Genomic DNA, 12730 nt, shown 5'->3' on the forward strand with positions numbered 1-12730 from the left:
ACTGCAGCTTTTATGAAGTGAAAATGCCAAAGAAAAGGAAAATGCAAGTGAGGTGGCTGCAGTAATTTTTTTCAAAATAAAATAAAAAAGGCTGCTGTGTTTGGATATTAAGAACAAAAAGTGCCTAAAATGACAACAATGGCTAGGGTCGCTTCTTTTCATAGGTGCAAATGAGTGAAACTGCTTGTTTGTTTCAATACCGTTGACCCTTACATTTCATTGTGTGGAAATGTCAGGGGAAGTGTGTTGGAAGACAGTTCAGCATCTTTTAGTTTTCAATGTGGTTGTCATTTTGAGATGCTTAAGGGCCTCTCCCATCTGTCTCCTTCCTTCACCACAATTCATTGGCAAAGTAGACTTCCATATATATATTTTATCTTCAGTAACAATTAACTGCCACTTCTCTGTTTTGTTTCTAATTTAAAAACTAAATCAGAATCCAGTATACACTTAGTATTTTTTTTTCAGAGCAACAGGAATAGCCTTGTTTCAGCTTACGATGGTTCACCTATATCTGTCTTTTATGGGCTACTCCAATGATTATGTGGGATGGTTGAGCTAATGGAAGAAATACCTATTTAGGTTAATGTCCCCATAACAACTCAAGGGTATTTCAGAGCAAAGTTGTAGCCTATAAGAAAAAGAGAGATTGGTGGCAGTGGTCTTCAAAGATCAGGGTCCCTCTGTTGATATGATCTAGCTTCCCAGCATTTGTATTTTTTAATTAGTTTACAATATAAAAGACAAAAGTACAAGAGCAAATAATAGGAAAAATAGGGAAGGGAAAAGTGTAGAAAAGGAAAGAAAAAGAAAGAAAGAAAGAAAGAAAGAAAGAAAGAAAGAAAGAAAGAAAGAAAAGGCATTGACTTCTGACTCCCTTTGAGGCAGTAAAATAAGATACTAACATCAAACCTCAACTTTTTACTTTTACATAGTAGTATAAGCTAGCCATTTCTATAACAACAAATCTATCCAATTGGTAAAACTCAAAATCAAAGTTTCATTTTTTTCTCATCTCAAGCACAAAGTCCAGAAGCGGTTTCCAAGTAGAAACAAAAGTAGTTGTCTTTCTTTCTTTAATCAAAGCAGTCAGTTTAGCCATCTCTGTTAACTCCATCAACTTTTGCAGCCATTTGTCCATTGTGTGAATCAAAATGTCCTTCCATTTTTGTTCATGAAGTAATCTTGCTGCCCTTGACTCAGCATTTGGAAACGGAAAGTTTGAACAAGTTGGATAAGAAAGAAGAAGTTGGTGGTAGAGAAGAACCCCTATAGGCTTCTTTGCCTTGTCAGTCTGGCAAGGTATGACTGACTCAAAACATTTTGCTGTCTAAAACAGAAGTGCAGATGATGCTCCCTGTTGAAGCTAAGATGATCAAATTATTTTGGCATCTGAAAATCATGTTAAGTACCTCTTCCTGACTGCCACTGTATTGCCAGACCTCCTTGAACACTGTTACACATTTTCCATTTTATATATTCTTTGTTAAAGAATGTGCTTGAAATTGGTGTTTTACTGATACCCTTTAAAAAACCATTTGCAATAATTTTGAAAACGAAAAAGGTCTTGCATTCCTTTACAAGCACCTGGAATTCACAATATGGACTGTATAATTTCTTTACATTAACTTTATTGCACTTTAATGCAAATATGCAGAAGAAGGAGTTTCCAAATTGCAGAAAAACAACATTCCATGGTGTTTAAAAATATTCAAAATTCTACCCCAGGTTTGATGTTCACTGAAGGTAGTGAATGTTGACTTTTCCTAAAAAGTTTTTGGGTTTTTTTTAAAAGATAAACTATTTGGATCTGAAAGAAAGATTGGCAGTCATTCTTTTCTTCCTCTCGCACTCTTGCATTTTGCATTTTCCAGTTGTTGTGTTGCATTGTTTGCAGTGGCAACCAGCCATTATTTCCCTGGTTTTTGGCTGATGGCAAAACACCAAGTTAGATAAAGGTTTCATGTCTTCTCACTTCTCTCTTTGCTTTAAATTGCACCACTGCATTTTAAAGCTGTGTGATACTACTTTCCTGGTAACATTTACCACAGTTGAGGTAATGCAACACTAAAACAAACAAATACTGATTTACATAATACCATAATTGGGATTTGGTTATGTGCTAAATTAAATGCTTGCACGTCTGCATTTTAGTGGAGTGAACACCTTTGAATATCAATCACATTTAGATTATTCCCTTTAATTGTAACTTGGGGGAGGGGGTGTTGACATAATCGCCCCTGCATTTCAGAAATATACATTATGTCACTGCTGTCATAATGAATGATATTAATTACTGATAGACAACCTCAAGGCTTAGGAGCAACTGTCAGTAAATAAAATTAATGGGAAGGCAGGATAGGGAGCAAATTGAGTCTCATCTATAGACTCAGAAGAGGCTGCTTTATGTTCCCCATAGCCACACACATCACAAGCATTAATTAATTAGGTGGTTACAATCAAAGAAAATTCCTGAAGCTAGGAGTTGGGCGGTGTCATAGTCACCTCCCAAAATACAATTCTGAGAACTGTCTCAAAAGACGTTGTAGACTAGCCATAGGATGAGGGTAGCACCAGTATTGGCCAGGAAGGGATAGAAGATCCTGTTTTCTCTTGATATGATGGTCTTCCACATCAGGGGAATAATCTTATTCTCCCATTTTTGCTATCTTTAAATCCTTAAATGAAGCCTTGGTGAGACAGCCTTTAATTATAGAGATTTGGGTCACATATCCATATCCTGGAACATGGCTTGCATCAGTGATGTTTAAGTACCTGTGGGCCATTTGCTCTTCAGCATTTATTGTACTCCTGAGTTTTTCATGCCAACAATGAATATGGAGTTGCCTTAAACCCAGGGTTCCCATAGGCCAGTCAAGCATTCTCCTGCTTTTCTAAATTGCTCCATCTTCCCTTGTCTACATTTCTAATTTCTTTTTACAAAAGACTGCGGATTTTATCCCTTCAAAACATTTCTATGAACACTGTAACATAATTTCCTGGCAGGAAGAGTTTCTGTAGCAGAAGGAAGAAAAGATCAAGTGATTCCATTAACATTTCTAACAACTTCTTAGCTTCTACAAATCTTTTAATTCCCCTGTCACTCATAGAGTGTAACAATCCTGTTTTAAATGGTGATAAGTACAAATCTTTTACATTGCCTTAAACTACTGATATATTATGGATGTATTTATAAACAAAATGGGGGATTTTTTTTTTCTGTTTGACACAAATAGATCTCAGATTTTACTTTCTGATTCAAAGGGAGTTTTTTTGAAGTAAAATTACCAGTGCAAATTATCAATATTGGATCTCAAGGGATAAATATGTAAGCTAAATGAATCTGAGGGTAAGACTTGTAAAATATTTGTATAGATTTAAACACATGTGAGATTTAAAGATGTTCTTTTTTGTCCATTTGCTTTGCTTTTTTGTAGAAGGAGTAATATAGAGTAGCAGCTCTCTATAGCATCCTGAGAAATGTCCGGGTATTGATATGAAATGTCACAGTTAGGCTGTTAATCTGTAAAGTCTAGGGATCATTTGATCCCTGTGTTAAGACAGGTATTCTTGTTATATATTGCTTACTGAGCACAATGTAAAGTTTCAGTGTGGCTCAGCTAGGTGGCAGCACTAATCAACCTTGATTGATCTAGAAAGCTACACAAAGTCCAGGGCGGTAGGCTAAACTGGAACATTAGTAAAAGTTCTGGAAGTCAGCTATAATAGCAAGGTAAATCCGTATTGTGCCCTGATCCCCGATGGATGCGTCTGTGTAATTCACCAACACATAGATCTTGCTACACCAGCCTTTAAAGCCCTGAATACTCTGGAGCCTGATTGTCCAAGGAATCTGATTCCCTTTGCAGTGCTAACTTGCTTAGCGGTTAAGATCTGCAGGAAAAATTCTCGAGATAACATCTTGTTATCTGTTTTTTTTTCTTTTAATATTTTAAACTATGTTTTTACTTTTTACATGCTCTTAGTCCTCTTAAACATTTACTAGTGTAGAAAGGCAATATATAAATCAAGCCAATTAACGTATGAAAATATTTTTCTTGCTGGTGGCAAAGATAGCACACTCTGACTCTCGATAGAAGAGAAACTACATAGAGAGAGGGGGGGCTGAGGGGGGCTGGGAAAGAGACCTTTCTTTCACCTGGTCAGTCCTTGTCAACGGGAGGAGACTTCATTTTAAAACCTGGGCAATATATTTAAGATATCGTCACTTTTTCTGTATAAACACTGGCACACATTACAAATGAAATTCTAATGCACTCCCTCAAAAGAAATACACACACACCAATCATATGCTGTGCACACACAGATATATATATATATATCTTAATCACAGTCCATTTTGAATACATAGCAAAAAGTCTTGAGAGTTAACAAGGTTGATACTATATGGTATAAAGCTATTACAGAATCCAGTTGTTCTGCTTTGGAAGCTGCGAAGCCTCCTCCCAGGAGGTAACAAAGAAAACCGGTCATGGAAAGGATGTGTAGGATCCCAGACAATACTGCGAACCCTGGTCAAGCATCACTTATATGCCATGTCCTGGATAAAAGGAAGTGAATTCCCAATAGATTTTTTCTGCCGTCCTCACCACTCTCTGCACGGCCTTCCTGTCTGAAACCGTAATATTTCCAAACCAATGCCATACGACAGATGCTTTCAATCGTCCCTCGATAGAAAGTGGTAAGGACAGGGGAAGGAAGATGTGCTATTCTTACACGATGCAGAAATGCAGGTGCTGCTATGCCAGCTTCACCAGTGCCTCACTGTTGAACGGCCAAGTTAACCCAGAAACTCAATACTACTAACCACCTCCACAGTTAAATCATTAATGCACAGAGGTGTATGGCTGTGCATGTCTTTTCTGAAATTGATAACGATCTCTTTTGTTTTTCTTACATTTAGAACCAAGCTGTTCTTATTCCACCAGTTCACCAAACCCTCTGCCTGCTCCAGTTTTAGCTCCTTTTTTCCCCTGAACATCAAGCCAAATCCTTTAGATCAGCTTGATTCACCTCCTTCCCCCCTCTGTGTAGAAACTGCAGCCCTTATGATGATAGTTTAAAGAAAGGCGGCTCTAAAAGAAAAGGGAGAGGTAAAGTTTAATTCATTATGAAATGGCCACGTGTTTTCCAAGGATATTGTTCAATTTGCATAAGTTGGGAAATCAGATGCCTTTTCTTTCTGTACAGGGCTTGGTTGTTGCCTGTGCAATAAGGTGTCTGCCTTTTGAGACTATTTCATTAACAGTTTATTTGCATGCAAGTTGAGTTTTTCATATGCATGATATTAGAATGACCCACCCTTTCATAAGTTTAATGTTAATGAGGCTTCTGTAAAATTCCTTCCAAAGATAGGATGTGTGTCAGACAATGGTGTGTCAGAACTTCATCATCCTAACAATATCCCCGCTCTTTTATTTTCCTTCCACGAGCAGGTTTTGTTTTCCAGAATATTCCCATCTGAGAGATTTTGTTTCTTAAGGTTGTAAGTAAACATGACCCTGAAACCAAAGAGAAAATTCATTCTCTAATTCATTTACTTCAAGCATACTTCAAGCAAGTGCATGATGGTAAATTTAGCCTGTGTATAAATAAAGCTTTGATGAGGCCATTTTATAGTTCTGGGGACAGTAAAAAGCAGGGTAAAAAGAAAGATTAATTAAGCAGTTAATTAATTGCTAAATTAACCCTAAATTAACCCTAAAAAGGTAGAACCCCCCCCCCCAGAAAAAGACAATAGTGGTAGAGATAATGTTAAAGCAAGGAGCTAGGAGAAAATAGTAGAGAGCCTAAAAGTTGAGATAAGCCCCAGAATCACAAAGGGCTTGGCTGAAAGGAAACCAAAAGACTAGGGAGCTTTATGGAGCTAAGACCAGGCTTGGAAAATTTGGAACCTAGTTTAGGAGAAATCAATTTTGGTGTTTCTGACTCTGCTTGATTTCTATGATCTTGGTGTGGTGGCAATTTCACATGTTGCGTTCAGCTGTGGGCTTCTGGAACTTAGTTGCTGTTTTTTTATGCTCCAAAAGTACCTTTCAGCCATCTTAACCATTGCCATTTAGTTAGTTCATTAACATCATTACCTTGCAGATTGGGGTGGGCAGAAATGATACAGCAAGTGAGACTTGCAATTTGCTAAACATCATGTCCTTTTGATTTTTGTTGTGAAATCAGAACAATGGGCATGTTGTGGAAGGACCATAAATGAATTTTGGGTGTTAGTAGAAATAATTAGAAAATGTTTCCCAAATACTATGTCCGTTTATATGACTGTATGGACTTTGGGATGGTCTTCTCTGAACATCACTATCTCTTGGTACAGTGTTGTGAGCAGGACTCTCAGAAGAACTTTTGAAAACTTAGAGGTTTGATGATGGTTCCTGTTTACTTTTTCTTCTGGCAGACCTTTCTTCAGGTGTGTGGGGTGGTCGGCGTGGCAATTGCTGTGATACCCTGGATTCTCATCCCATTGGTTCCTCTTCTTATTGTTTTCATATTTCTTCGACGCTACTTTTTGGATACATCAAGAGATATCAAACGTTTGGAATCTACCAGTAGGTGTTTTAATTTTAACAATTTGGGAATCGTTGCGTTCCTTGCTGCAAATTGCTCGCATGCAAAGTTGGTTTTCCTCCTGTACATACCCCTGTTTTCCTGAAAATAAGAGCTATCCCAAAAATAAGCCCTAGCATGTTTTTACGCATGCACCTAATATAAACTCTATCCCCCAAAATAAGCCCTACTTAAGAACCTCCGTAGCCCATTCCATCTGGATGCTTATGGTGCTGCAGCCACAATATCCCTGAAAAATAAGCCCTAGTGCTTATTTTGTGACCCAAAAGAAAATAAAACCTCACCTTATTTTCGGGGAAACACGAGTATATGTATATTTTGGTAGTGATTTTGAACACTCCTTCAGCTCATCCCCTCTTGTAGCCCTTAATGGCACGTATAAAAATCCATTTCCAGCACATATAAAACGTTCCATTTCCAAGAATGCCAAAAACTCTTAATTTCTTGCTCTCAGTAATAGACACAACATATGTACCTTTTTCTCTCACCAGCTGAGCACAATCTCCCATGTGCTTTGTCTGAATTTGACATTAGGAACGATTGAGAAATTTGCTGAAATAAAAAGTGAAGGAAATGCTTTCAGCTCTCACAGTACTCAATACACCAATTTTATTTTAAATGAATAAGTCCAAAAAGAGTGGATGAGCCCAGTGACCACTGGAGGCTGGGAAAGAAAAGGAATGTGACTCTTGCACCTCACAAGTTGCCTGTTTCTGATTTTGCTTAAAAAAAAAATTATCCTGTTTTCTCTTTTCTCTTTATTTCAGCAATTCAGCTATGAATTATAATTGACACATCCCTTATTCTTAATAATGAAAATATGTGAAAATTTGGAGTTAGCACTAGCCAATAGCATTTATGTACTGCTTCATGGTGCTTTACAGCCCTCTCTAAGTAGTTCACAGAGTCAGTCTATTGCCCCCAACAGTCTGGGTCCTCTTTTTGCCAACTTCAGAAGGATGGAAGGCTGAGTCAACCTTGAGCTGGTCAGATCCAACTCCTGACAGTAAGCAGTGATTTAGCCTGCAATACTGCATTCTAACCACTGTGCCACCATAGCTCTTGTTACAAAAGAAACAGAGGACAAGCTAGGAAGTTGCAACCTACTTAAATACTGTATATTATAGATTGCTAAATGACCTCAATTCTACAGAATAACTATAGCATAAAGACTACATTTTTTTCATTAGCCATCCCCCCCCCCAACTCTGCCTTTCCACTGCTAGTCAGCGTTTCTATCTACCTGTCTCAAAATATTGCCTGCTCAGCTTTTGTGCCAGACCTTCTGGTGCTGAGTAGGTATAAACAACATTTTTCCACTTTATTCTAACTTCTGCTTTGTGTTCTTCACTGTGAAAGATGTCAGTAGAATTCATTCTAAGCAGGGGTGAAATCCAGCAGGTTCTGACAGTTTCTAGACTGGTTTCTAGACTGGTAGCAGAAATTTTGAGCAGGTCGGAGAACCGGCAAATACCACCTCTTGCTGGCCCCAGAGTGGGGTGGGAATGGAGATTTTGCAATATCCTTCCCCCAGGAGTGGGGAGGGAATGGGGATTTTGCAGTATCCTTCCCCTGGAGTGGGGTGGGAATGGAGATTTTGCAGTATCCTTCCCCTGCCATGCCCGCCAAGCCACGCCCACCAAGCCACACCACAACCACCAAGCCAACGCCCACAGAACCGGTAGTAAAAAAAATTGGATTTCACCACTGATTCTAAGTCATATAGATATTTTGTTACTGACTATAACAATTCAAAAACAAGATAACCTAATCATGGCTGTATGTACATCAGTTGAGTATCAGTCCCTGCAACTTCTGCATTATTTATTTTTTGGTTTGTTTATTTATCAAATTTATTTGCCGCCCATCTTGCAGTTCAAGTGACTCTGGGTGGCAATAATTTTATAATGATTTTTAAATAAGCATTAAGATAATTTTAGAGAAACACTTACTGTTTTTGTAATACCAGTGATAAATATTACACATTGATTCAGTTAATATCTCATAGTACTATTAAAGGTCATCATAATGAAAGAGTTCTCTTGAAATCTGACATCTTTTAATCTTTATGTTGCAGCTCGAAGCCCAGTTTTTTCTCATTTATCATCATCTCTTCAGGGACTTTGGACAATTCGTGCTTTTCAAGCACAGCAAAGATTCCAAGAATTATTTGATGCACACCAAGACCTACACACAGGTTTGTAAAAAGATCAAGGTAATTAATTTCCAGTTCAGCAGAACCAAGAAGAAAGATTCTTCCTGAAGTATACTATTTCCTCAACTACTGTATTCACTACTTGAGAAATGGAATGAGGCAGGAGAATGAAGCATTATTTCATTTGAGGAATATGTAGGATGTCTTCTCAAAAATCTCATTGAGATATACGGTAGCCTTGATTTACGACCACAATTGAGCCCGGAATTTATGTTGTTAAGTGAGAATTTGGTAAGTGAGTTTTGCCCTATTTTACAACTTTTCTTGCCACAGTTGTTAAGTGAATCACTGCAGTGGATAAGCTATTAACCTGGTGGTTAAATTAACTGGCTTCCCCATTGACTTTGCTTGTTAGAAGGTTGCAAAAAGTGATCACATGACCCCGGGATGCTGTAGCGGTCATAAGTATGAACTAGTAGCCAAGCATCTGAATTTTGATCACATGATCATGGGGAGCTGCAAAGGTTGTAACTTTGAAAAACTGTCCTAAGTCAATTTTTTCAGTGCCGTTGTAACTTTCAACAGTCACTAAATGAACTGTTGTAAGTCCAGGACTATCTGTACAGGCAGATCTCGACTTACAACCATTTGTTTGGTGACTGTTTGAAGTTACAACGCCACTGGAAAAAGTGACTTACAACCCATCTTTGTACTTATGACTATTGTAGAATCCACATCAAGGGTAAAATGCTCTGAAGTCCGCTATCGGTTCGCTTTACTACCGGTTCACTTTGCGCGCGCATGTGCGGTACACACCAAACGTGTGCTTCGTGTGCATGTGCACCACAGGCGCTACTATGCAGTGCTGAAAAAGGAGGATTAAGAAGCCTTTTCTGAGTCTGCAAAGGTAAGTAGAACAGTGAGGGGGGGAACAGCTGTGCTGCGTGATTTAGATTCTCTAGAAAGCAGGATTTCCTGCTTCCTAGCGAATATAAATCATGCGGCCCAGCTGATTGTTGGAAGCATATTTTGTACTACCGGTTTGCCTGAACTGGTAGCATTTTTTATTACTGGTTCAGGCGAACTGGTCCGAACCGGTAGCATTTAACCCCGATCCACCTGTCAAATGACCAAAATTTGAGCACTTGGCAACCAGCATATATTTATGAGAGTTACAGCATTTTGGGATTACAGGATAACCATTTAAGACTTTCCCAGTTGACTTCCAACAAGGAAAGTCAATGGGGGAAGCCTGATTTGCTTAATGACTGCCTGATTCACTTAACATCTGCAGTGATTTGCTTAACAACTGTGGCAAAAGAGATCATAAAATTGGGCACAATTCACTTAACAACTGCCTTGCTTACCAACATAAATGCTGGTTCCAATTGTAGTCATAAATTGAGGACCACCTGTATCACTTAGAGGTAAAATGGAACTGTTTGAAAAATCTGTTTCCTTCCTGAATTTCCAAAATCAGTTTCAAAGATAAGACTGAATTTATACAACCGAATTGTTTCAGCCCTGCTAATGTTGTATCTGTTGCATCTGAACAATCTCCCTTTCTTTTTTTTTGCTTTCAGAAGCTTGGTTCCTATTTCTGACTACGTCTCGCTGGTTTGCTGTACGCTTGGATGCCATCTGTGCCATCTTTGTCATAGTGATGGCCTTTGGCTCTTTGCTACTTGCACAGAGTAAGTTTACTTGCTGGAAAACATTACACTATTATCCTATTATCTACTCTCGTTTGCCTTCTCATATTTTTCTAGCTATGCTACCGACAGCAAGCCAGTTACTGGTAATGAGACAGTACTTCCTCCAGATAATTTCTGGGTAATGTGGTTTGTTTTGATTGTTGTCCGATTGTGCCATCTTTTCTTCTTTGTTTTTATCGGTGAAACGCCCAGCTGTTGGAAGTGAGGCATTATAAAATTTTAATGAATTAAATCAATCAGTAAGTTAAATTTCAGTTAATATTGTGCTGCTACAAATGAATATACTTATAATTCCTCTTTAATGTTCTTTATTTTTAATAAATATTAGATTCCTCTTTGTTACAATCCTTTATTTAAGTGTGTGTGTATGTGTATATATGTATGTGTGTGTGTGTGTGTGTGTGTGTATATATATATACATACACATACATACACACACACACACACACACACATGTATGTATATGTATATATATATATGTTGATCTTTGATTATTCGGGTTTTCTCCCGCGTAAAATTGGAAGTGTCTTGACAACGTTTCGACGGTCTCATTCGTCATCTTCAGGCTGGTGTTTTCGGCTCCATGCTTCTAGGCACGAAGTCGAAAACACCAGCCTGAAGATGACGAATGAGACTTCGTCGAAACGTTGTCAAGACACTTCCAATTTTACACGGGGGAAAACCCGAATAACCAAAGACCTACATACAAACACCCGCGAAAATCTCAGAAAACAAATATATATATATATATATATACACATACACATATACATATACATACACACACACACACACACACACACACACACACACACACATCATGTTTCCCCAAAAATAAGACCCTGTCTTATATTTGTTTGAACCTTGAAATAAGTGCTTGGCCTTATTGCCATGCGCTCAAAAGCCCGATTGGGCTTATTATCAGGGGATGTCTTATTTTGGGTGAAACAGGATATATATTTAATTTAATTTAATTTCCAATTTATATACCGCCCTTCTCCCTGAGGACTCAGGGCAGTGTACAGCCAAGATAAGACCATAAAATACAAATATTAAAAACAGTTAAAATATATATATAAATTTGGCCCGAAAGTTAAAAAGTCACAAACTGATTAAAAGAATTTAAAAATTTCTTCTTAAGCCAGCCCGGCTTGCTGGAAAAGATGGGTTTTAAGGGTTAGGGTTAGGGTTAGGGTTATAGGAATATATATATATATTCCTGGAGAACATGTTCCCTATACATATACAGAGCCCATATGTATATGTATTTAGTTTGTGTAATTTAATACGTTTTATATTTTCAATTTCATAAACTAGATTATTAAACTTGAAGAAAATTGTTCATTCAAAATTCTTTACACTTGCCTTCTTTCTTGTCTCACAGCTCTTGATGCTGGAAAGGTGGGCCTTGCTTTATCCTATGCAATCACTCTCACAGGAATGTTCCAGTGGGGAGTTCGGCAAAGTGCAGAAGTTGAAAATCTGGTAATAAACAATTGTTTCTTTAATAAAAACCCTGCTGCATTGGTAGCCCAGAGGCATTTTCCCCTGTTGGTTCCCTTGCTCTAATACAGGGGTGTCAAACTTGCGACATCATGTTGCCATCACGTGACATATCATGACGTTTTCCCACTTTGTGGAGCTGGGGTTGGCGTAGCCTGCACATGATGCCTGCAGCCTGTGGGCCACAAGTTTGATACCCCTGCTCTAATACAGCTGATGTTGTCTCCATCCTTTTGTATTGTGGGGAGGTAAGTGATTCTGAATACAAAAAAGTCAAGATCCAGTCTGGGTCAGTCCCGGTGACTGACCCAGTTTGAATCTTGCACATTATCCTGGGACACATATATTTGTTTCATTCGTGACAAAAAAGTCAGTTGAGAATTATGAAAGAACTTACCATGAAGGAAAACAAAGATGGCGACCTCTTCTTAGAGGGAGAAGGAAGAATTTCAGTCATGCTAGTCTTTCATACAGAGAGCATAATGGAAGCCCAGCATGGTGAGATGAATACATAAGGGAGGAAAGAGTGAGTGGGTACATATATTAAATTAGTGTTATATTACAATATATATTAAATGAGTGTTATATATATAATGTTATTATCATTATATATTTAATTTTAATTTTACTATACAGTATTATATAATGAATATATAAATATATATATTAATACATAATTAATAAGAACTGCATGGTGGCCTGGTGGTGAAGACACTTCCCACTTGGTTGAAAGTTCAATCCTAAGTAGCAGCAGATGTTTCTC

At 38.0% G+C, this 12730-nt stretch overlaps 1 protein-coding gene across 2 annotated transcripts in view; it reads left to right on the forward strand.

The window, feature by feature from the left end:
* The window catches only part of ABCC4 (ATP binding cassette subfamily C member 4 (PEL blood group)), a 194821-nt gene that overhangs the window by 122972 nt on the left and 59119 nt on the right, over positions 1-12730 (forward strand). For both annotated transcript variants that reach the window (XM_034417531.3, XM_087895456.1), the window contains exons 21-24: positions 6425-6575; positions 8672-8791; positions 10333-10443; positions 11849-11949. In XM_034417531.3, the coding sequence (XP_034273422.2) occupies positions 6425-6575; positions 8672-8791; positions 10333-10443; positions 11849-11949 (483 nt within the window). The remainder of the gene's footprint in view (positions 1-6424; positions 6576-8671; positions 8792-10332; positions 10444-11848; positions 11950-12730) is intronic.

Source organism: Pantherophis guttatus, chromosome 5, assembly GCF_059756535.1.
Source record: "Pantherophis guttatus breed Tessera chromosome 5, ASM5975653v1, whole genome shotgun sequence".
In the NCBI taxonomy this organism is placed as follows: Eukaryota; Metazoa; Chordata; class Lepidosauria; order Squamata; family Colubridae; genus Pantherophis; species Pantherophis guttatus.